Raw genomic sequence first — 21,516 nt, forward strand, 5'->3', positions numbered from 1 at the left:
ACATGTATGGTAATTGCGTTAACAAAAGCCTTATAATTTGTAGAAATGATTCTAGTTCCCAAAAATGGACATGCATTATATTTTTTTAGAACTTTCCAGATATAGCCATATTTCATTCTATAAACAGTGTTATAATGCATCTGCAGAAGAGAATTGATTTTGAGTGAATCTATTGCCAGAATGAGTCATCTGAAAACATGTGTCATGAAAAAGAGAGACTTTTTTCTCTTTTAAGTGCTGCTGAACTCAGACAACCTAATGTGTCTTGGTAGCATTTTGTTTTCAGTGTCACTGTTAAATGAGCCTCAGCCTGTCTATAATACTTCAATTTGTGAAATATGAATACACCAGAATCAGGAGCTCGAATGAATGGCAAACCTTTAACAGTGGTATCATTAACAGTGGTATTTTTCTCCGGCTCCCCACCCTGTTCAATGTGGAGAGAGTTTTTTTTTTTTTTTTTTTTTTAATTCGGTTGGTATTTTTTCACGCAGGGAATTCTAGGTAAAAAGATGACTCACAGCAGTTATCACCTTGAAACAGTGCAGGTGGGTGGGAACGATGAGGAAACAAATCAAAAGGCTAACATCCACATATCTCTTTGCTGTAGTTGCTTTGACTACATTGTTTGTATTGATGCTATCAGTGTGTTTTTTATATATAAAAAAATAATAGCTAGTCACCAATTTTTTTTCTGTGTTTTACCATATAGGCATACCTGTGTGCATATATATATATATATATATATATATATATATATATATATATATATATATATATATATATATATATATATAATTTATTCTTCTAAACTATATTTGAAATTAACTTTGTCACATCAATTGCAAAAGCTACAAGTAGCTACTCTACGGTTTCTTTTAAGTAGCAGGTAATGGAAATGGGTTTTTTGATGTGCCTTTTCCACTTTCGCACACAGATACTTAATCTTAGTCTTCCAACTCTTTCTATGGCTTTTCTTTCTTTTGGGTAGACCATTTGAATGCAGTTCAAGTCCATTACTGCAGGCTTTTCACTGGTTCATTTTACCCTTGCCTACTCAGGCATCCAAAGGCTTTGAGATTTCAGAGCGCCTGGAATTAGTGCCCACCCACCTTAGCCTCTCCAAGGCTTGGCACACATAGGGATGGTTGTGCAAGCCAGTAATGAATGTTTAAGATCAAAACTAGACTAACACAAGCAATACCCTCCAGAAGAGCCTGCTTATTGTTATGTTGTGTAGAGCAAATTTATTATAAAGTTTCAGTACTTTAAAGAAGGCTTTATAGTTACCTTTGGCAAAATAACAGAAATGATCATTAGTGTTTGGGAGAATTGCTTTTCATTATGTAGAGTACTGCTGTAGTTATGGGATTTTAGTGCCAGTGTAATTATCTCTTCAAGAAGTATTTTTGGAAGAGAAGGGGGTGTTGTGCCTCTTGTATTGTGTGAAACAGCACAGATTGTAAAGTCTTTCTGGATTCTGAATTAATACCAATACAAAAGAATAAATAACACATACAGTAAGGAATAATATGATTTAAGTTTCTGTGGCTCTATCAGAGCTGAAAAACTACCTCTAGTAACATACTGATATATTAATCACATTTAATAGCTGTCAAAACATATCCTAAATAAATGAACATATATTGTGAATGCAGTTCTTGATATAAAGCTAAGAAAAGTTTCTTTTAGAATTTCTAAATCTAGTTTTTGCATTACTTCATCCAATACATTTCACTCCAATGCACTTTGGGTCATTTCCCTCTGGTTCTGGTTCTTCGGATATGTGTTTTTATAAGCTAACGTGAACTTGAACAAAAGATTTACTGTAACTTAATATTTGTAATGAATATGCTATGCTTACTAGACAGTTGACCCAGCTTTGTATGTTGTGTAAAACCTAAAGAACAGTTTCCAAATAGGCCTTGATAATAGTCACCAAGGCCACAGAGAAAAGTCCCCCTGCTGCATGCTCATATTGGAAGATTGGTTATTTTCTTGAGCCTTGGTACCCAAGGGGGCTTTAGCCGATTACTGTGAGGGCGAATGAAGTTGAAAAATAAATAGCTGGAAGCTGTAGATAATTACATTTCTAAAGAACAGCAATAATTGTTCAGAATTAACATTTTATCAATCCTTTCCCACCCCCAGAAATGTTTCTGCAAGATTAAACTAGGTTATCAGTGTATGGCCAGAACAAATACATTCCTTAATCAAAATCGGTATATTGCTTTCTAATTTAATGCAGTTTTTAATGTCATATTTTGGTGTATTGCATATTATTAAAATACAATGTTTTAAATTAAGTAAAGATTAAAAACTTAAAGTAAGCAGAATTGTGCCTTTGGCACTAGAGATGAAAATGAATGCAGGTCAGTTGCTTTTAGCTCATGTGGCAATGACATCATCAAATAGCATCAATCAGCACATCATATCAATGCTCAGCTCCATATGCTGAGTTGTCTTACTGCTTAATACATCTGCAGTCTTTGCAGACATAATCAAGACCATGTACTTAAAATTAAGCTGTTATGAAAGGCAGAACACAACTAGAAGCTGATGTTATCAGACCCACAGTGGTGAGATTTGACATTTTTTTACTGCAGTAAGAGCATTCACTCCCTGTATTGACTTTTAATGCAGAGTAAAAAATATTGTTTGCCTCTGTTTTGGCTGAACTCAAGATATCCCTATGGTGGTCTCCCCATCTGCAGCCCATTAGTCTTGTGTGTAGAAAATAAAAACCCTGAGAAGAGTTCCAGGCATCGTTAGCAGACAACGCGCCTCTGCTGGAAAATGCCTGGGTAATTAGAAACAAAGTAGCGTGAGGGGCTGCTTATGAGCTGACTCATGAGATTCTGTTTCTAATGTGTCCAAATGCTGGCCAGGACCTGGAACTGTAAATACAAGTTTACAAAAAATAAATTATCCTTTTTTCAACGAGGTCTCCCAAACAAGGAAGTAGGATGTGTTGCCATGGAAACATACTGACTCATGCAGAATTCAATTATATTCAGAGGTAGAAGGTGACTGAAATGAAGAGTAATTTGTTAGCAAGACAATGACTACATTAGTAATATACTAGGAGTTTGAATTCCAATGTGAATATTATTCATTTTACTTTCACTGTTAAAATGCAAGATCAAACCTTTTTTTTGAGCCCTATCCTAAATCCTCACCTTTCAGAGATGGGTTTGGCTACTCTTGGCTGTTATCCTTTTTCCTTTTATCCTTTTTTTAATATAAATTAGCCTCTTTTTTTCAGAGGGTTGAAAAGTAGAAAGGATCAAATAATCGAACAATTACTACACACTGTTGAAAATGATTTATTGTGGTGTCATTGTTCACTGTATTAAACAAACACAAAATGGAATACCTGTGTCTGTAGAACCCTGGCTGTCAAAACTCAATTCTTTTTGTAAACCCCCACCAATAGTAACCCAGATTCATTTCAGAAGCAATAATAGCATCCATGTGTAGGCCAGGTTTGTATAATTAAATACAGTTTGTGAACTGTATATTATATTTGTAAGACACCACTGGATATTATCAGGTAACTACCATTGTGAAATACAGTGGTGATCTTTGATACCTCTTGCCTACTGACAGAAATAGTGGATTGTGAAAAACTGTGCTCTGCCTTTTAACATTTAAAGCATGCAAGTTCTTATGCTTTTTTTTTAGACTCCAGAACAAGCCCAAACTGAGGTGGAAGACATTGCTGGGTTCCCTGGAACAGATTTTATAGCAGTCACTGACATAACACAGGTAATTGGGCATTTGTAATGCATCCTGTTTACATTAAGCTCCTCTAGGAGCTAGAAAACATTGTGTAACTAATTGTCTGAGTTACTTCTCTTTTTGGGTTTTCTTATTTACAAAACTAAAGATTTGTAATCTATATAACTTACCCAGATGTAAGAGCTAAAAGTAAAGAAAGGGCTTTTCTTCCATAATAGAGAATACCTTAACATATTAATAATAATAATAATAATAATAATAATAATAATAATAATAATAATAATAATAATAATAATAATAATAATAATGAAAGTAGAATAATTCATTTCTGTAAAATGTTATTGAAATACAGAATGATGATAATATTCATAGTGGTAAGGATAATAATAATTACCTAACCTTATGTTTGCAGAACAGAAGTTTACAGTTACTGTTTTTGTTTGTAAACCCAGATTTTGGAGGAAAAATCAAATATATAAATGGTTCTGTACTACTATAATTGTTCTGCTAATCTATAATATTTAAATAAGCACTTGAGGTTTCACTTTTGTGCTTTATGATGTCTTTCAGAACCAATACAAATTGTGTATTAGCTGCAGATAAAAAATATATTCTTGCTAATTACATTTTCATGCAAGTGCACCATGAAAGAATATGTAAATATTACTGTAATCATTACTGTTTTATGTAAGCACAATTCAAGTAATGTAACTAGCAGTATGTAAATGCGTTATTAATGTAATAGGCTCACTCTTTTTCCTTTTCCTACCTAAAGTGACTAAGGAAAGAGATTGTTACACACTGCCCTCTTTTGGTAACAAAGTGCAAAAAAAAAAACAAACCCTGAGAAGACACTGACAAAACAGTGCTTTTGAGAAAGAGATCATGTAACAGTTTTGGTAAACACATTCTAATACAGTACCAAAGTACATTCTAAAACACATTCTAATACAGTACCAAAGTACATTCTAAAATACATTCTAATACAGTACCAAAGTACATTCTAAAACACATTCTAGTACAGTACCAAAGTACATTCTAAAACACATTCTAATACAGTACCAAAGTAAGTTTTGAGTGGCCTAAAGACATCTTTTATATATTTAATTCTTAGTCGCCACGCTCATATATTTGGCCCAGCTGCTTTTTAGCAATTATATTGTTGGAAATGGAGATATACAATAACATTGAATAGAGTAGAACTGAATTGCAGGCAAACAAATAATTCAAAAAGATGTACTGAAATGCCACTAGCTTCCCAACAAAAATACATTTGAGGGGGTTTGCACTGGGTTCATGTTCCATTCTTTTCCATAATATAATAAACAGATAAGAACAAAGCTAAGTGAAGTTTAGCGAAACAACAGCTTGTCGGTTCGTTACTGCGTTTTCACATCGACTCATTAAGGGTACCTGTCAAGTTGAATCCGTCAGTTGAAATATAAACTGCTTGGGATATTTGTATGTAGATGTTGGCTAGAAATTTAAAGGAAGAGAAAGTACAATATTGGGTTAAAAATAAAAACTGAAAAAAAGCCAAGCCTTCAGAGGTGCATTTACAAAGCCTGTCATTGTTGGAATGAGGTCTGTGTTCTCATCGGCTGATAAAGCTTTGTGTCCATCACTGCCTACCTGGGGCTTTCTGTTTATCTGCTTTTTACTGTTTCTCCTGCCTGTTATCTCAGGCGTCTGATGCTTCTGTGCTGATGCTTAAAAATAGCAGACTGATCTCATTGTTTGTGTTTTGTTTCAAATTCTCTATTATACAGTAGCTCTTTCAGACTCAACCCCCTTTGTTATAACAACACAGTTTCTAATGCACAGGTGTACAGATCACAAAGTCATAATTCCGATACATTGAGCTCTAAAAGGCACCTGTACTGTCAGTGTCTCAAATAATCCGAACATTAAAGAGGTGTACAGAATCTCACATTGCTGTCTGTGTTGTAGATATAGTCTCCATTGCTGTATCTTCATGACTGCAGCCAGGGCATCACTGATTCAATGTGACTAGTCAGCAGGGTTTGTATATTGTTCTGGAGGGATACATCTCATATTCCCTTAGGGAAGTTGGGGGTAGACATCTGTAGCAGAAACTGCAGAGTAAAATAATTTGTTCAGTCTAGAATGAGAGTATGTGATCCAGCCAGTGAGCTCATGTTGAGATTCTTTGCCTGGTTTGGCAAACAGAGTGTTCAGTTTGTCCATCCCATTTTATAATGCAGAATAAATGACAGGGATTCCATTCAACAAACAAACTAATTTACACAAGTGTATGCTATATATCAGGGAATGTAATTTTTTTGTCCAACCCCTGTTTATTTTTTATTTTTTTGTTAAAAATATTTGCATAAAATAATGGTATTCCGAGTGCATTTCTTAATCATTTTAGCTACATTGTTTTAGTGTACATGAGACAGCAGTTTAATATGTTGAGTGCTTTAGAGTAGCCTAATGCAATAATTTTATTGGTAATTAAGAACACTGTACACACTTTAATTATGCTGGAAATCCCTCATTTAAATAGAATGCAAGGCAGCAGCCTCCTTCGTAAAGTGTAATAGGGAGCAATTTACTGTAATTATGTAATTTGTTTTTGTTCTTAAGGATTGTTTGAATTCTTCCCTTTGGTGTTGGGGCTGTTTTTCCAACAGGAGCCCATTAAAAATATGTTACAGTACTTAATTCACCAGCACACCATGTGTCTGGCCAGGTAGAAAAAAAACAGTGCTTGGGACACAGGGCTGTACTTATATTTCTCAACCAGATGAAAACACTTAAAACTCCCTGTTAAAAAAAAAAAAATCAAACTTTTGGCTCTTACAGCCCTATATTTATGAAAAAAAAATAACATCAAACACAGCCCCACTTTTGGCACCAGAATCCCCACTTTCTTGCCTGGAAGAACAGCCTACAGAAATGAGATAATGTGGCATGTTTAACAGAACTCCACTGGCTTCCCTGCCAAGGAATCTGCTTTTAATCCAGGCGTTTGACCTAAAATTGCCCTCACTTTAACACTGATAATAGCTTACAGTTATTGTGTTGTGCTGTTGAATGAAGTGATCCATTATCACAAATCCCCAACCTCTTATTCTTGCATGAACAAGTTGTAAGCTCATAGGAGGTAATATGAAATTGAACAAACATACTCTGTGTGTTGATGATAACCCCTGTTCCTGATGAATCGCTATTACCCTGTTACTCTTAGAACTTGTAACAACTTGTTGAATTGATTTGAAATGTTTTATACTCCTTAATAATGCCAGAGTAACGAAACACTAACAATTTTGTGTTACCCCCAAAATTCTGCACATTTTCAAAACATTACATTCAAATCTACAGAGCTTTGCCATGTCTGGTTTCAAAACCGATAACATATCACATTTCACCCCAGGGTTACCTTTCCAAATCTGCGCTCCGCCAGATTTTAATTTAATAAATTGTCAAACTGATAACTGATGAGGGGATCCAATCTGCTTCAGTGTAATTTGATTTTAAAGTTATTGCTTGCCTGCTGGCTAATTATTTGCAGCACAGAGCAAGTTGCTGAGATTTGACAAATTAGCTTCACTCAGGGAAAGAATAGAAGAGTAAATCTGCAAGTCATCAACATAGATGGTGATCAAAGCAATAAGACTTGCAGTTCCTTATACACTTCATATTCAGCAGCAGACATCCTGACTGAATTAGCCTGATACAAGCCATGGCCAGTACAGAAGCACGCTAAAGACATTTCTTTACCAGGGACAAGAATGAAGACAAGGCTAACATCTGAACTTCATTAGCACGTTATCCAACCTTTAAAATGAGACCAAGGCTTGCCAGCCATGCCTTGGTCTGTGTTGTGGCTAAGATCAATGATATTGGAGGTTGTTATATGTATGTTTGCATTACATTTAGTTTGCTTGAGTTTCTGGTACAGGTTTAGCCACATCTGATTGCTGCTTTTTAGTGTCTCCAGGCAAAGTGTGTTCTGTTGTCTTTAGAAAGCTTGCACATGAGCCTCTTTATTAACTTCATCCAAGATGATTAATGTTATTTAAAAATGTTCCTCTTTTTGTTGCAGTAACTTCAGCGAGGAAAATGAGTTGTTCAGTTTTTTTTCTGATTTTATGTCATCAGGAGTCAGAAAAGGATGAGCTTCCCGAATCAGTTATTGAGTTAAATGGCTGTGCTGGGTCCATCTTTGCTCCATACCATAGGCCTGTTTTCCCACCCACTGTTCCACCCCTCCTTCCCACTGTGGACATTACTGAAGAAAGGATAAGAGAACAAGAAACTCTGGAAAACAGGCTGGTTCAATGGTGAGTCATGTCTGCTTGGTGCTTTCTTTGAACCTCCAGCATCAAGATCAATGGACTTTCAGCATATAACATACCATAATAATAGCACTATATGAAAACTCAATTGTCTAGCTGGAGAGTATGCCCATAAATTACCTTATTTTGTTCATTAGACACTACTGTATCTTTCTGTAGTAGTCCTGTGTCTGTCTAAAAAAAAAAACTATATTTGGTTTTGTAAAAACACCCATCTTGTATATTCTAGGGTTAAAGTCAAATACAATTGTTTCTGGTTAGGATTTTTCTTGAGTGTGATTTGGTTGTGATTCATGTGTACTGGGCAGACCCTAAGTATCTAAAGAACTGTTCGTAAACTCTTGTTGAAGGGTGGAGCAAGAGCTTCTGGCCCGAGCGATCGATGAGATGTATCCACTCCATCTCCAGCCTCGTCAGGACATCCTTGTGTCAGACAACGAGGACAGCATCTCTTCAACATCTGATATAGGTAATGTCTATTGGAAAGCAGTTCTACGCATTCCAGTCTATCACTGAAGAGGAATACTAATTATTCCCTGCTGGTGAAGTATCTGTGCGTATGCTACACTTTAATAAAGAACAGCTTATCTAAAAATGGTTAGTATATTCCTTAGCACAATGTATTGAAAGTATCAGAATCTGGGGAGATAAGGAGCTGTCTGTACTGGCCTACATACGTCACATATGTAAATGAAGATCATGGTTATCTAATTGGAAGCTCTTATTTTGTATTTACAGCTTTAGGTGGAGATGTATCTTGCTAACATACATGAATTCACCAACCACCACCAAAAGAGAAAAGTACAGATTTTGGTCTTTTTCATGGAGTATGCTGAGTATCTACAATTTGAGTACACTGTAGTCCAAACCACAGTATTTAAAAGGGATAGTGTATATAATAGAAAGGGAAATGAATAATAATACAAATACAGCAGCTGTTTTACAAAATTGATGCCGCAGAACACATTTTTCTCTCTGAAAATGTTGGATTTAGCTGGTGATTGTGAGTATTCAGGTAAAAATGCAATCTGAGACATAGTATGCAGAGTATTCAATTGAAGCAATATGTTTATCTTCGAGCAATTTAAAAAAAATAAATCTACTTGTGACTTGAAATGCATGCGGTTTTAGTAGGTGATTGTGGTAGCTATGTAACCTTAGATGTTCAGAAAACACTTTTTGTTCTAAATTCTGTGCAAGGAGTGAAAAAACAAAATGCATTTATGATAACTATTTTCTTTTTAAATAGACTGAACATTTCCACAAAAAAATAAATAGATGTTTAACAATAAGAGCAAAGCAGGAAAGTATTTGAACTTTATTAAATTGTCTGGATTTTGCTTTTGTAAATGAAGGGAAAAAAGTTACAAGAAATAGATAATTCCAAAAATGGAAGAAAATCAGGTTCTGGAATGGCCTACTCCAAATCCCGATCTAAATCTGATGGAGAATCTTTGGTATGAGTTGAAGAAGGCTGTGCACAAGAGAAGTCCTTGGAATTTGAATGAACTGGAACAATTTTGCATTGAAGAATGGTCAAAAATCACTAAAGAATCATGCCAAAAGCTCATTGACAAATATCCTAATCGTTTAAAAGAGGTTGTTATTGCTAAAGTTGCCTCAGCTAGCTATTAATTTCATTTTCCTTGCAGGGTATGAAAACTTTTGAATTAGAATTGTTGGAGTTTTGCAAAAAAAAGTGCTGAAATAAATAATTGCAAACATCTATTTCTTGTAACTTTTTTTTCCTCATCCACAAAAGCAAAACTTTTTACTAGGAAAGATTTTTTCCTATAATTATTTGCTTTCGAAAAATTTCTAGAAATTATAAATTTTCATTAGTGTATGTAGACTTTTGACTACAGCTGTATATATGTGTGTGTGTGTGTGTGTGTGTGTGTGTGTGTGTGTGTGTGTGTGTGTGTGTGTGTGTTTGTGTTCCTGTGCTAGCAGAAATAAAAAGAAGCAGAATCCATGGCCAAAATAAACTGTACCACACCCCCCTCTACTTGGCATGGCATTGGATCCCATTAAATCTGAGCTCTGCTGATGCTGCTTTGTGGTTCAAGAAAAAATAAAACGTTTTGGTGGTGCTATATTGACAGTGTATGTGTCTGTTAAATTCAAGCTTCAGGAAAATGATCAAGTTTCTGAAAATAATCTTTCCTGGATCATATTGCAATGACATTATTTCTTATTATTATGAGGTGTGTGTGATCCAGATTACAAAAATTATGCAAGTTTTGAAAGTGTATTTATCACAAATGTATAAGAAAATCACTTTTTCACAAACATTCTTCAAGAAACGCAAAGATTACAACTTGAGAAAGTTACCTTTTAAGACAGCTGTGCAGAGTCAGCTTAGGATGCAGAGCCTGTTGAGAAAAATGTTAAAGAAGAAGTGTAAGATGCAGGTGACTTGAGAGTTGTTAATTACTGGAATACAGTATGTGTTATCATTTCTGTTTTCTTGTGTTTCCTGTGCAGTTGAAGCAGCGGGTGGAGGAGGCTTGCAGCTGTTTGTCGACGCAGGGCTTCCAGTTGACTCCGATCTGATTCGGCAGTATGTCAACGATGCCCTTGCTGAAATCCTAGCCAACATGTTGGGAGAGAGAGAGGAACAAAGCCAAGCTCAAGTACCTCCGCTTCCCCTCAGCAGACCGTCATCGCTGGTAGTTTATCAGTCACAATTACCACAAGCTTTTTCATTTAGCTTTAGGTATAAATAAAGTGGTTAACTTGCATAAAAAAACAAAACAAATATGAAAAAATCTATATATCATGGCATGGGTACCTAGCCCCAAACCTGGGTGGACTGTTTTCATGTAAAAAATACTGTAGCTGGCCATTTAGTTCATACTGACATTAATTTAAAATGCTAATGCAAAGCATATATATATATATATATATATATATATATATATATATATATATATATATATATATATATATGCAAATATGTTTTGTGGCTTTGCATGTGCTCACTTGCATGTGGGTTTCCAAATGTTATTTCACAGTATTTTACATGGGCAATGTAGGGTGACTAAAATATGAGATAGTTATGATAGAAAGGGAATAGCATAGAAAGGGAAACTAATATAATAATACAGCAGCTGGTTGAAAAAGTGCTGCATCTCATGGTGAAGTGTACTGTATAAATGTCAATCCTTTTTTATGATATACTCTTCTTGTTTCAGGAATTAGTAATCCCAACACCAGTGCCCACCCCTCAGCATACCCCAAGACAAAGTCCCTCTCTTCCTGTTAGCACCCCAGATATATCTGAGCTGGAATCTGCAGCAGAGTCAGTGGAACCAGAACCAAAACCTGAACCTCAGCCCCTAGCAGATCCAGGTACAAATCAGCTTGCAGATGTAAACATACATCATGTTTCCATGAGCCTGCTCAAAGTCATCATATCATGATATCTGGTACTACAGTAGCTTAAATAAATCTATGTTTGTAAATGATGCTTTCAAATAGTGTTGCACTTCCATAGCCATTTACCCACCCCTTTTAACAGCTTATCTGCTGTCATTAACCAACAAGCTGACCCCCCTATTGACTGACGTTCTTTCAGCCATTAACATGCTGAGGTGAAATGACTTGGGTAGTAGAAGTGCTCCAGATCTCCTGAGAACAAGGCATTGAACCTGAGAACAGTACAAGATAGGGATCTAGAACCAAAGTAAATGGCTGGGAACACAACTGTACTTTCCTTTTATGAAAAAGTAATTGTTTGTGGGAAGAAGACATTCATGTAGTTTGTATTTGTAAAACATTTGATAAAATGAGTTTTGAATTCCCTAGATCAAGAGGTAGTTAAAAGTCCTGTGGAGACGCCTGCCACAACCCCAATTCCATCTCCTCCCAGAGTAGCCACACCATCTCCTCCCATCTCTGAGAGAATCCAGACCCCGAACCCACAGCCTGCCAAACTACCATCCAACCCCTGGGGAGATGCAGAGCTCCCCCTAGAGGAGGAGGACCCCAGATCAGAGAGAGAGGACCTGCAGAGTCAAAGAGCTGTGTGAGTAAATGTACCTGTCCTGTCTTAACATGTAGCGGGCCATATTTAACATGCATCACATCCCTCTCAGCCAATCAAAACATTTATTGACTGAGTCTGTTACTACAATACTATGTCAGAAAGACTTTATCACTGCTACCACAGAATGAATAAGAATAACATTTGTTTAAGAGCTGAATTTAACTGGACGGTTGCATTACTTGCAACGCTGTAAGAGCCAACAAAATGATATTCCATCAATCAATGGCCAGCTCATGAGAAGAAAAACATGCGACAAGCACAAGAGTGTTAGTAACTAGCTTTTTTGTTATGCTAGTTAAGCATAAAAAGGTTCCATTTAAAAAAAAAGAAAAAAAAATACTGTTCCTATTGAATAACATGAATATAAAAACATGATGGTACTTCATACCTCTGTGGTTATGTCACTGAAACCATCATGCATTCTCTGTATATAAACTCTTAGGAGCTAAGGCAAAAGAGTTAAAGTTGGTATAACTACTATAGGCAAGTATATGCAGTACAGTTGGTGATCATGCAGTATCAGACGTTTTAGGATATGGAGAACATAAAATATGTATTTGTTCCAAGAAAAGGTTAAAATTAAAATCTAACATGTTCAGAATATTTTTTCTGTTATATGTATAGGGACTATGTTGATGCCTGTGTCCAATTCTTTAAAACAAGACCATTCTTATATAATACCACCATCTGCTGTATCAAAACAGAACTGCACTTTATTTAAGCCATTTGCAGGTTGAGGCTAGGGTTACCATATTGAAGATATTAACAAGCAATATTGCATTTATATTGCCTTAGCACTGCTTGGTCTATTACATAGTATTTTAATTGTTTAATACTGATTTAAAAAATAAGTCATTCATATTGGGAAGCACTTTCAGTTTGGAATAGCAATCTGAACATTATTTGGAAGTTGAAGCACATTTAGAAAGGACATAGGGGACTATTTTAATGTTCAATGACAATGCCATGTCTAAATAGCACGCCTCTTTAATCCTGCTGCTTTTTGCACCCCGGATGGGGATTTCTTGACCCACTTATTTATATTTTCGAATGCTATTAAAAAAAATGCATTGGAATGAGATCTGTGAAAGATCAGATTTATACTTTTTTTAGGGTGGAGATATTAAGGATTTTGGAGTGAGGGATATAATATGCACAGTAATAACATGTCTTGTGTTCTCTTGCAGCGTGATGTCTGTGGCCAAGGAAGAAGAAGCAGAGAGTCTGATCATGCGGTCCCCACCTGTTACGCCCCGAATCCCAACCCCAGCCCCTCAAGCACAGTCCCCTACTGCACCTGTCCAGACCCCACCTCCTGCCACTCTCACCCCTGAGGAGAGCAGCTCCTCCATCTCAGTCACTGAGACAGAGACCGGCGACGGGATCATCTCTGAGGGGGAGCTCCTCTTTAGCTACGGGCAGATGATCGCAGCGAGAGGTACAAGTGAAATCCAGCAGTAATCACTCTGTTGTGGGTAGTAATTCGAAATGTGCAAGGAATTTGACTTTCCCCTCAATTTCATTACTGAAACAAACATATTCTGTATGGTCTTTACAAACTAAAAGACAATTCCATGAGTTGCCCACCAAGTGGAACATGGTGTGAAGTAAAAAAAAATGTATTTGAATTAAAGAATTAAATATGATCATTCAGAAAGGCCATTGTATTGAGATTCCCAGAATGTTAAATAGTAACAATAAAGTAATCTGGAGATCCTGACCTAGATTTTTATATATATACAAATCTATAGGAAGTGTAGATATCTATGTACTATATAAAATCTGATCTCAACACTTTTCAAAGACGCTAAGAACTATATTGAATTCATATCGAAAAATGTGAAAAGAAAAAAAAAATACCCACTCCTTTCAATTTACTGCCTTATTTATTTATTTATTTATTTATTTATTTATTGTTAAGGTTTAATAGCTAATAACAATAAAAGGAATCAATAAATGAAAGATAAAAGTTTATAACCTTTTTTTTTTTTTTTTCAAAAGTTGATGAACTTTTATTTTTTCATAATTTCAAATTCAGATGTCTAACACAATAGCTCTAAGTGTTGTATGTTTTATATATCGTACTTTTATATCAACATTTCCTAATTCATAATAATATCAACATGCATGAACAAGACAGCTGCAGTGGTGACGTCACACCAGAAACACAAACCAAAACAAGGGACGGGACACCCTGCCGCACATGAATTGGAGCATTTTCGGTTAATAAGAAGTAACTGATGAACAAAATAAGACTATGTTAAAAAAAAAATATTGAAAGTACGTTTTACATATCACTGTTTTAGTGGGTCAACCTATCCATGAATTGCATTGTAATATTACTGATGTGTAACATTCTTGTCCGGTTTCATGGAAAAGAAAAGGGTATCCATTGATTTTTAGATGGAAGCAAACATCTACATTTGTATCTTTCCTCTGTAGTAAATGCTCTGTTGAAGTCTGAAGCTTATTCATGGCAGCTCTGTGTTGTACTTTTCATTTCAAACATGCATTCTGGTATGGGAGATTTCTGTTGAAATAATGGCACTTTGTTTCTGTTTTCAACAGCTTTGGCAGAAGGAGGGGTGACACTTTCCAACCTCAATGCTAGCCAGTCAAGCTTTCTGCATGATGCTCAAGAAATGGTAAGGCATTTGGTATATGGGTATACATGGTGTAAACACTAGATATCCTGCCTGGGAAAGTTTAACAAGTTATAAGAGTTAATGTACTATCCTATTTCTGGTCTAGGATTCCAATGCTTACATTATACTGGTAAGTCAGTATCATGGGATTACATTGCTTTTCACTTAGTCAAAAAAAAAATCCTTCTTACAAGCTGCAGTTACTCTTTACAATGTCTTTGTGCATATAAGGCAAAGCATGACTTGAAAGTAATATAAACAGTTACTGAGTGTCATACCATAGACTAAACAATGGAGCCCTTCTGTTTTACTCTTTAAGAAATATGTAGTTATACAACATAGAGTTCGCTTAACCTGCTATATTCCTCACAGCTGATAGCTCATTGGAGTTTTGAGAATTAAACTCCAGTACTACAAATAATGCAGTATCGAATTAAAAACCCTGGACTCAATTATATACAGTGCTCTCTCCCTAGTTATTTCATAATTTACAATTTCTGATATGTTTGCCATATTGACAGTAAATTGTACATATAATACATTTTTCTGTGTAATGACCTTTCACTACTTCAAAACCTTCAATTACCTTATTTTGTATATGTTCTTTAGCATATTTATACTGATATACTGCTGTGTTGCCCTTAAATAAAAACTATACTGGCACCTCTAGAACCAGACTGCCTAATGTCCTTGATTTAAGTTTGGAGATATAGCCACAAGAATGACTACAACAGTTTTCAGTATTTTAGCAATCAGAAGCATGTTTTTACTCTGTTTACCCACATAGAATGGCATTGGTGCTGTATGCATTTTAAATAATATAGATGGAGATGGATGTACTTCATTCAAGCCTGTCAAATCCTAAGATGTACAGTTTCCACAGTTTTTTTTCTCTATGTGTTTTGACAGGACTATGACCCCCCTAGTGAAGGGCAGGTGATAAGGAGGCCACATGTCCATCATCACCGTGACCCTGTCCTCTCTCTGCTAACCAAGATGAACCAGGGCCCCATCGCTCCACAGGAAGTACGCTACCACCCACAGGTACAGTACTGTGCATGTCAAACTCTAGATTTATACAGACACCCCCCTCAGGCCACACAGGGATTGGGGCAGAGCCAGCTCACATTCCAAAAAATGTTATTTAAAGTTCTGCGTCTGCATAGTGCCTTTACACTGTGACTTGTATTCTGCAAATGCTTAACTGAACGTGATAAAATTTATTATATTATATATTGATTATATACATTATATTTGAAAACTCTTTTGAGAAATATAAAATATGTTTTTTTTTTGTTTTTATTTTTAATGTCAGAAATCTAAAATAAAATATGATATTAGAAAATAGTCTTGCCTAAAGCCTAAAATAATAACCTGTGAAGGCAGCCAGTTAAACGTTGATTGGTTTCAGTACCACTTTATACCAGTAAGTGGCATCAGTGAATAAGGAAATCATTACTTACACAAAGATATCAAGTATCCATACAATTTGCTGATTCAATCTAATACAGTCCGCACTCACATATCCGACCCTATACAATTTTAACTTCAGTGACGGTTAAACCAGTCTGATTATTTCATTTTGGCCCTTTCCGACCCTTGTCTGTTTTTTCAGGGAACAGAAAAAAGATACATACAATGTCTAAAATACATAGCTGAAAGGATGAAGTAGGTTTCCATTTAGATGTACTGTAGTTGGTTTTGTTGGTACAGTACAATATTTTCAACAGTATTTTAATTCAGAACAATATGATTCTGAAAATATCACTTGCCAAAAGAGACGACTGTGGGCACATGGATTGTAATACAGTGCATACTTTTAAATCCGGTATGTATTGTAGCAGTATGTAAAATTCCCCATTAACAACCCAACAGCAAAATTAAATCAAAATGTTACCCATGCACAGAACTGCGTAAAACATAAAACGCAATGCAATTTAGCAAAAGATTAAAAAAAACAAGAGTTTCCAGAATTAAAACAGTATCCAAAGTCAATATTCAAAATTGCAGAATATAGTGCTCAATAAGGCTCTAATGTCACAGTTCACTTGCAAATCAAAGTGCACAAAAGCAACTAAAGATCATAGATTTTTTTTAAAATTGCATCCCAATATCTAAAACTGTTTAATGATTATCTTTTACATTACCGTAGCTTGACTTGTTCTCTTTGTTTTTGCTGCATTTTCGCCATGTGAAATTGGAGGAAGTGCTGTGTAACTGCACCATAAAGACAGACTGATTTGGAATGCAAAACAAGTACATTGTAACAGGTGGGCTTTGTGTCAGAAAACTGGTGGCAGAGTCAGAAATCGCGTACACACATATATTTTGTAGACTCTCTCATTTGATGTCTATCTATTGTAGTATTACACCTTTTATTACGACAGGAGTATACATCACTACATTTACTCTTCCAGGATGCAGTAAGTTCAGGTCCTAAGCTGGGAACTCTGGGTATTCTGTTTACCAGCAACAATTCCAACCTACATGGCCACAAGAGGGAAAGGTATAACCTGCTAAACTTTCTTTTTTGAGAAATGCTGTCCCACTGACTTTGTTTAACTGCAGCTGAACTCTGATGAAGACAGCAGCAGCATGGGAGAGATGAGTGAAGGGCAAAGGCCCAGACTGACTGCAGCAGGGGAAACCATTCTGACTGGACATTCGCTTTTCTTGGACCAGTCTAGCCTGAATGGGCTTATGAGCAATCAAGGAGAAGGACGCCCTTCGTCACCAGGCCAATTCAGCAAGGAGCCAGGTAAACGAACACATGAGGAACGTTTCAATTAAGACATGGGGATTTACTATCTTTTTTCTTCATCTGACTGCCAGCGTTGGCCCAGCTCTGAATGAAATGCAGACTCATTGTAAGCACTTCATTTCTCTTGGTACAGACCCTCTTCTGTATTTAAAGTCTCAGTCCAAATGGACAGGATGAGTGGTCTGTGAGTGCGAGACTGGAACAGCAGGGGGATGTTCCAGATTGGCTGGTTTTACTCTTAAAACGTCAGCCAAAACCAATATTTGCATTGTAGCTTGGAAGAAACAACGCTGTTTAATTTCCAAGGTTTGTAAAGAGTTTCTGAATGTGCAGGGTTTCTTAGAAACCTCTATTGTGGATAAAACAAATCAGTTCAACAAGAGCGTCTCAACTGTACTCGCACAGATTTATGGGGCAATATAATTTAATTTTGCATTAAATTTGATAAGCTGGCAACATTTTGTTAAATGTCTCAAGGGTGTCCAAGATTGATATTTTATTGTTTTAGAAAAGGAATTAGGAAGCACATTTTAAATGGATATTTCCAGGCACAAAATAAAATGACATTGTTTTGTCATTTTAAATACTGCAATTGTGGTATCAATTAAAGGGTCAAGTACCAGAATGTACGGTTAATATTATTTTCAAAAGTGTTTTTCTGATGAAGCCGCAAGATGTTTGACACACCTCTATTTAAGGATTGGAGCTCCAGTATTAAATTCCCTTTTAAGTTACTCATTAGCAGCTGTTTCTTTTGTATTCATGTAAAAGTGATACCGTTGTAGTATAGAAATGCCTGGCACATCTTGAAGCCATGGCCTTTGACCTCCCTTATAATGAGACTGGCTAGCCATAAGTCCTATAATGCACTGGGTATTGATTGTATAGAGTCTTTGTGAGCATGTTTTTTTCTGGTCTATCTTGTTTAAACACTATCCTGGTGAATGAAATGTTATGTATATAAATTATAAAGGGGACAATTACCAATACAGTAGAATATAATGAACTGTTAGGAGACAAAGAACAATACCGATACTGTACAGCAGTAATTGTTGCAGAGCAGTGAGAGGTTTGTAATGAGCAATGGGAGGGGGCTGATAACAAAGCTCAGATTCTAAATCAATATAACATGTGTTTTTGCTTGCTTCCTTCTGTTGTCCCCCTCTTTGGAAACACGTACAGTATTAACCAATTCTTGACTCCACAGGGAGCACCTCCAGTTTCACTTGCCTTCCTAAACATAATTTCTTCATTAACACTTAAATCAACTGCATAATGAGTAAAAACAGTTTCCATATGCTTAGTGTATGTAAGTGTATGGTATACTGGAGAATATCTGATTTTTTATTTTTTTCCCCATGATATTGACTTCCAGAAGGGATTTAAAGAGTAAAGTCAAACAGAAGTAGTGGTTTGCTAAGTCATGCATACACAACTAAGTCAAATTGATGATATTGCCTAACATGTTACGCTCATTTGACTGCAGTTTGTTCTGTAACTCCAGGGAGGGCTCCCGGGGGGGTTGAGGAGACCCATGGTCCCATGAGCCTCAGAGAACTGGAAGACATACCCAGACCGCTCCCCCGGACACGGCGAGTTACACAGATTCAAAATGGAGAACAGGTAAACAGACGGCAGCTCTATGTATTTCTTATGAGCATGGGGATACTTTTGGGGTGAAGCACCTTCTTTCTAGTCACATGTATACCTTCCCATGGTTTAAGATCAGCTGATGCAAGCCTGCTGTGCCTCCCACAAGTGTACACAAAAAAGGAAAGGAGAGAGAGCTTTTCGTCACTGTGCTCCCAGACTGTGGAATGCACTGCCACCTCATATCAGAAGTGCTACATCAGTTGACGACTTTAAATCCAAATTGAAAGCTTACTTTTTTAGATTAGCTTTTTCTAAACTGAATTTTAAACTCTATTTTTCTTTAATTTATATACACATGAATTGTATTTTGATTTTCTTCGGTTTTGTCCTGTACAATGCTTTGATTTACTTTTGTATGAAAGGCGTGATATAAATGAAGTATTGATTGATTGATTTATATCTGAAGTAGATTACAATGAAATACAAATTTAATTGGGAATTGGGTATCTCTCTGCAATTGACTCAAAGAACATGTGCCAAATTTTTGTATAATCTTGATCACCATCAATTTTTACAAATCCACTTTCTTCAAGTCGCTACTGTAAAGACTGTTTCACAAACAGCATCTACTGACTTCATTTAACTTTTTCATTTTTTCATTATTTTTTTTTTAATAGGTTAACACATTTAAACAACATATTGCTGGTCTACATATTCTGTGAACTCATCTGCCACTAGGTGGTGTTTAGGTTTAGCAAAACATCAAATACAGCGTCTCACTAGATGTGATTGCCTGTTTGAAACAACCTACTTTTCAAAAACGCCAAACTAGCCAAAGTTTGAACAGACACAAAGACTGCTGTTTAACACAGTTGTGGCCTATTTGGGGTTGTATACTTTACCAGATGAACAAACCAGTATGGGATCCTGATAAGGCCTATAGTTTTTGACAATCCTAAATTCATCACTGTAGAACATCTCAGCCTGTCAAACCTCTAATTAGTTAATTCCCTATTAAGATGTATTTCCTGCATTCCTTTGTGATGGATCCCAGAACACTTGGGCTCACTCTGTTTGGTGGTATTGACAAATAAGAGCCATTCATCGATTATGTGTGTGTGATGTATTTAACTAGCTACATATAGCTATTCCTTGCTGGACTGTTTGCTTTCTGAAATGTTTAAACTAGGCTGGGTCAGTAGCTCAGCTCGCTACTATAATGGTGTTTGGACCATAAGGTGGTTTAAATCAAGCACAGGGTTGAAACTGGAATTATTGAATGATATATGTATATATATATATATATATATATATATATATATATATATATATATATATATATATATATATATTCAACATTCAGGCTTGTTTTCACATCCCCATCTCTCCTGTCAGGTTTCCACATTTTTAAAAAAATAAATAGAAAGCTCTACAATGGGCCTGCTGTGTGTGTGTGTGTGTGTGTGTGTGTGTATATATATATATATATATATATATATACATACACACACACATATACACTAGAGGTAATGTATGTTTTAGTTAGCTGGAGGCAAAGTGGAAAAAAACTACTTGAGCTGTATATATAAGGTTAAACTTCAAATTTTCATACAGTCTTGGTAATAGCATGCTATGCATTTATATAAAAATATTTGTGCATAGATTATAGTCAAATTTCTTAAGTACATAAAAAAAAAACTCTAAGGTTTACACATGTGAAATGTGATTGCTGTGCAGCTATACATAGGTAAAGGAAGCAATGTACTTACTCCCTCTGTTATAACTTCACTAGGCTTTTGAAATTCCAAGAAATGAACGCAGAGCTTCACCGATTATTATTATTATTATTATTATTTATTTCTTAGCAGACGCCCTTATCCAGGGCGACTTACAATCGTAAGCAAAAACATTTCAAGCGTTACAATACAAGTAATACAATAAGAGCAAGAAATACAATAACTTTTGTTCAAGTAAAGTACAAGTTTGACAAACCACAATTCAATAATACAGCAGGTAATAGTGATAGTTACATCAGGATATGATTAAATAGTGATAGTTACATCAGGATGTGAGTAAATACAAAGTACTACAGGTTAAAAACTTGGCAGATTACAGTATTCTGAAGTACAGGATTAAATGCAGTAAAATAGGGGCTGATAAGAGCAAAATAAAGCACATTTACATGAAGGGTGATAGTGTCCCAGGATACAAACAGAGGAGTTCTACAGGTGCTCTTTGAAGAGGTGAGTCTTAAGGAGGCGCCGGAATGTGGTCAGGGACTGGGCAGTCCTGACATCTGTAGGAAGGTCATTCCACCACTGCGGAGCAAGGGTGGAGAAGGAGCGGGCTTTGGAGGCAGGGGAGCGTAGCGGTGGTAGAGCTAGTCTTCTAGTGCAGGCGGAG

The 21,516-nt window shown here is 36.0% G+C and overlaps 1 protein-coding gene across 1 annotated transcript in view; it reads left to right on the forward strand.

The window, feature by feature from the left end:
* Nucleotides 1-21,368, forward strand: part of LOC117973955 (TALPID3 protein-like) — a 40,149-nt gene extending 18,781 nt beyond the window's left edge. The window contains exons 2-13 of the mRNA XM_034927810.2: nucleotides 3,685-3,768; nucleotides 7,867-8,048; nucleotides 8,414-8,532; nucleotides 10,551-10,735; nucleotides 11,261-11,417; nucleotides 11,874-12,093; nucleotides 13,302-13,552; nucleotides 14,683-14,759; nucleotides 15,669-15,803; nucleotides 17,328-17,517; nucleotides 19,025-19,143; nucleotides 20,906-21,368. Of these exons, the coding sequence (XP_034783701.2) occupies nucleotides 8,451-8,532; nucleotides 10,551-10,735; nucleotides 11,261-11,417; nucleotides 11,874-12,093; nucleotides 13,302-13,552; nucleotides 14,683-14,759; nucleotides 15,669-15,803; nucleotides 17,328-17,517; nucleotides 19,025-19,143; nucleotides 20,906-21,013 (1,524 nt within the window). The 5' untranslated portion in view covers nucleotides 3,685-3,768; nucleotides 7,867-8,048; nucleotides 8,414-8,450 and the 3' untranslated portion in view covers nucleotides 21,014-21,368. The remainder of the gene's footprint in view (nucleotides 1-3,684; nucleotides 3,769-7,866; nucleotides 8,049-8,413; nucleotides 8,533-10,550; nucleotides 10,736-11,260; nucleotides 11,418-11,873; nucleotides 12,094-13,301; nucleotides 13,553-14,682; nucleotides 14,760-15,668; nucleotides 15,804-17,327; nucleotides 17,518-19,024; nucleotides 19,144-20,905) is intronic.
* The last annotated feature ends 148 nt before the right edge of the window (nucleotides 21,369-21,516 follow it).

The sequence above is a fragment of the Acipenser ruthenus genome, chromosome 15 (genome assembly GCF_902713425.1).
Source record: "Acipenser ruthenus chromosome 15, fAciRut3.2 maternal haplotype, whole genome shotgun sequence".
NCBI lineage: Eukaryota > Metazoa > Chordata > Actinopteri > Acipenseriformes > Acipenseridae > Acipenser > Acipenser ruthenus.